This window comes from Nanorana parkeri, unplaced genomic scaffold (assembly GCF_000935625.1).
Source record: "Nanorana parkeri isolate BGI_ZX_2015 unplaced genomic scaffold, ASM93562v1 scaffold2892, whole genome shotgun sequence".
NCBI classification, from domain to species: Eukaryota; Metazoa; Chordata; class Amphibia; order Anura; family Dicroglossidae; genus Nanorana; species Nanorana parkeri.
In genome coordinates this window covers 51,736-53,792 of record NW_017309160.1, presented here as the reverse complement: position 1 = coordinate 53,792, position 2,057 = coordinate 51,736, and the positions used below count along the sequence as shown (strand labels likewise).

Sequence of the window (2,057 nt, the reverse complement as noted above, 5' to 3'; positions counted from 1 at the left end):
GGAGTACCCTCCCACCCCCCCATATCACCTCTTCATACCAACCTGTAATACACATGGTGAAGTCTCCTCCACAGCTGACTTGTTTCATAGATTTGCCTTGCAGCTTCTCCACGTGTTTTGGTTGCCGGTAAGATGCGCGGTCTCCGTGGCCGAGTTGTCCATGCAGCTTTGATCCCCCTTGCATGTTCTGAGCAAAGAGTATATTATGGTGTAGAATCCCCCATACATCCTGCCCCTCCCCCCACACCAACCCCGAGCAGCGCCGAGCACTCACCACCCAGGTGTACAGCTCCTTCTCCACCGTCACCACCGCAAAATGAGCATCTCCGGCACAGACCTGCCGCGCACGGCAACCTCCCTTAAACACATCCAGCTTCTGTGGAGTGGACTTCCCGCCTCCCCACACGTACACTTCACTGCTCCTCGATGTCACCACTGCAATCGGTGCCTCTGTGACCGCGCCTGGCCTGGGAAAGAGAAGGGACAGGATGGCATGAGAGGGTGCTGCACACTCCATACTGCCGGGGAGGGGCACAAGCGGGTGCTGCACACTCCATGCTGCCAGGGATGGGCACAAGGGTGTGCTGCACACTCCATGCTGCCAGGGATGGGCACAAGGGGGTGCTGCACACTCCATGCTGCCAGGGATGGGCACAAGGGGGTGCTGCACACTCCATACAGCCGGGGAGGGGGTGCTGCACACTCCATACAGCCGGGGAGGGGGTGCTGCACACTCCATACAGCCGGGGGATGGGCACAAGGGGGTGCTGCACCTCACCTGGGGCGCTTGTTGGATCTGTTCAGCAGGGACACCTCGTCTTCCATTTCCCTGTAGAGAAACCAAAATTTATCCTAAACCGCAAGAGGAGGAGGAGAGCAGGAAACAGCAGAGAGCGGAGGAAGCACCTCGTCCGGCTACATACCTCCTCCTCCGGCTCAGCAGAGGCTTCTCCAGGATCTCATCAGAACTCGGCCGCTTTTCTGGTTCCTGTGTGAGGGACGAAGACCAAACTTCCGCTTCAGATCCTGGAGTAAAAACGAACCCCCCCACGGGACCGCACTACACCCATTAACCCCCGCCCCACACGGGACCGCACTACACCCATTAACCCCCGCCCCACACGGGACCGCACTACACCCATTAACCCCCGCCCCACACGGGACCGCACTACACCCATTAACCCCCGCCCCACACGGGACCGCACTACACCCATTAACCCCCGCCCCACACGGGACCGCACTACACCCATTAACCCCCGCCCCACACGGGACCGCACTACACCCATTAACCCCCGCCCCACACGGGACCGCACTACACCCATTAACCCCCGCCCCACACGGGACCGCACTACACCCATTAACCCCCGCCCCACACGGGACCGCACTACACCCATTAACCCCCGCCCCACACGGGACCGCACTACACCCATTAACCCCCGCCCCACACGGGACCGCACTACACCCATTAACCCCCGCCCCACACGGGACCGCACTACACCCATTAACCCCCGCCCCACACGGGACCGCACTACACCCATTAACCCCCGCCCCACACGGGACCGCACTACACTGGAGGACACGAGGAGCGGAGGACACGAGGAGCGGAGGACACGAGGAGCGGAGGACACGAGGAGCGGAGGACACGAGGAGCGGAGGACACGAGGAGCGGAGCAGAGGGGGGAGGACTTACTGTAGCATCGAAGGTTCTGGTCAGAGTCAGCAGCTCGTATAGCACACATCCCACGGCCCAGATGTCGGACTTGAAGCTGTACTTCACCCCCTGGCACAGCTCCGGGGACATGTAGTACAAGGTGCCCACACACTGCGGAGGAGACACGTATGTGAGCACACAGATGAGACTTCATACACAGGGAGACATGTTTGCTCGTTACCCCGGCTCTGCTTCCTGCTTTGCAGCACAAACAGTGGTTTTGCTTTACTGCTCCTTCTCACAATTCAAATCTAGGAGTCACCTGACTCAGTGAATACAACGCCCTCCCCATGAGGCAGATCTCTCATCTCAGTGATGGAGTGTCTGCCTCTAGTGACATATGTAC

At 59.9% G+C, this 2,057-nt stretch overlaps 1 protein-coding gene across 1 annotated transcript in view; it reads right to left on the bottom strand.

Moving 5' to 3' along the window:
* The window catches only part of NEK9 (NIMA related kinase 9), an 8,886-nt gene that overhangs the window by 4,521 nt on the left and 2,308 nt on the right, over positions 1 to 2,057 (bottom strand). Inside the window, exons 4-8 of the mRNA XM_018574335.1 lie at positions 1,627 to 1,822; positions 924 to 1,017; positions 779 to 829; positions 275 to 467; positions 15 to 187 (exon numbers count right to left, since the gene is read on the bottom strand). Coding sequence (XP_018429837.1) covers positions 15 to 187; positions 275 to 467; positions 779 to 829; positions 924 to 1,017; positions 1,627 to 1,822 — 707 coding nt within the window. The remainder of the gene's footprint in view (positions 1 to 14; positions 188 to 274; positions 468 to 778; positions 830 to 923; positions 1,018 to 1,626; positions 1,823 to 2,057) is intronic.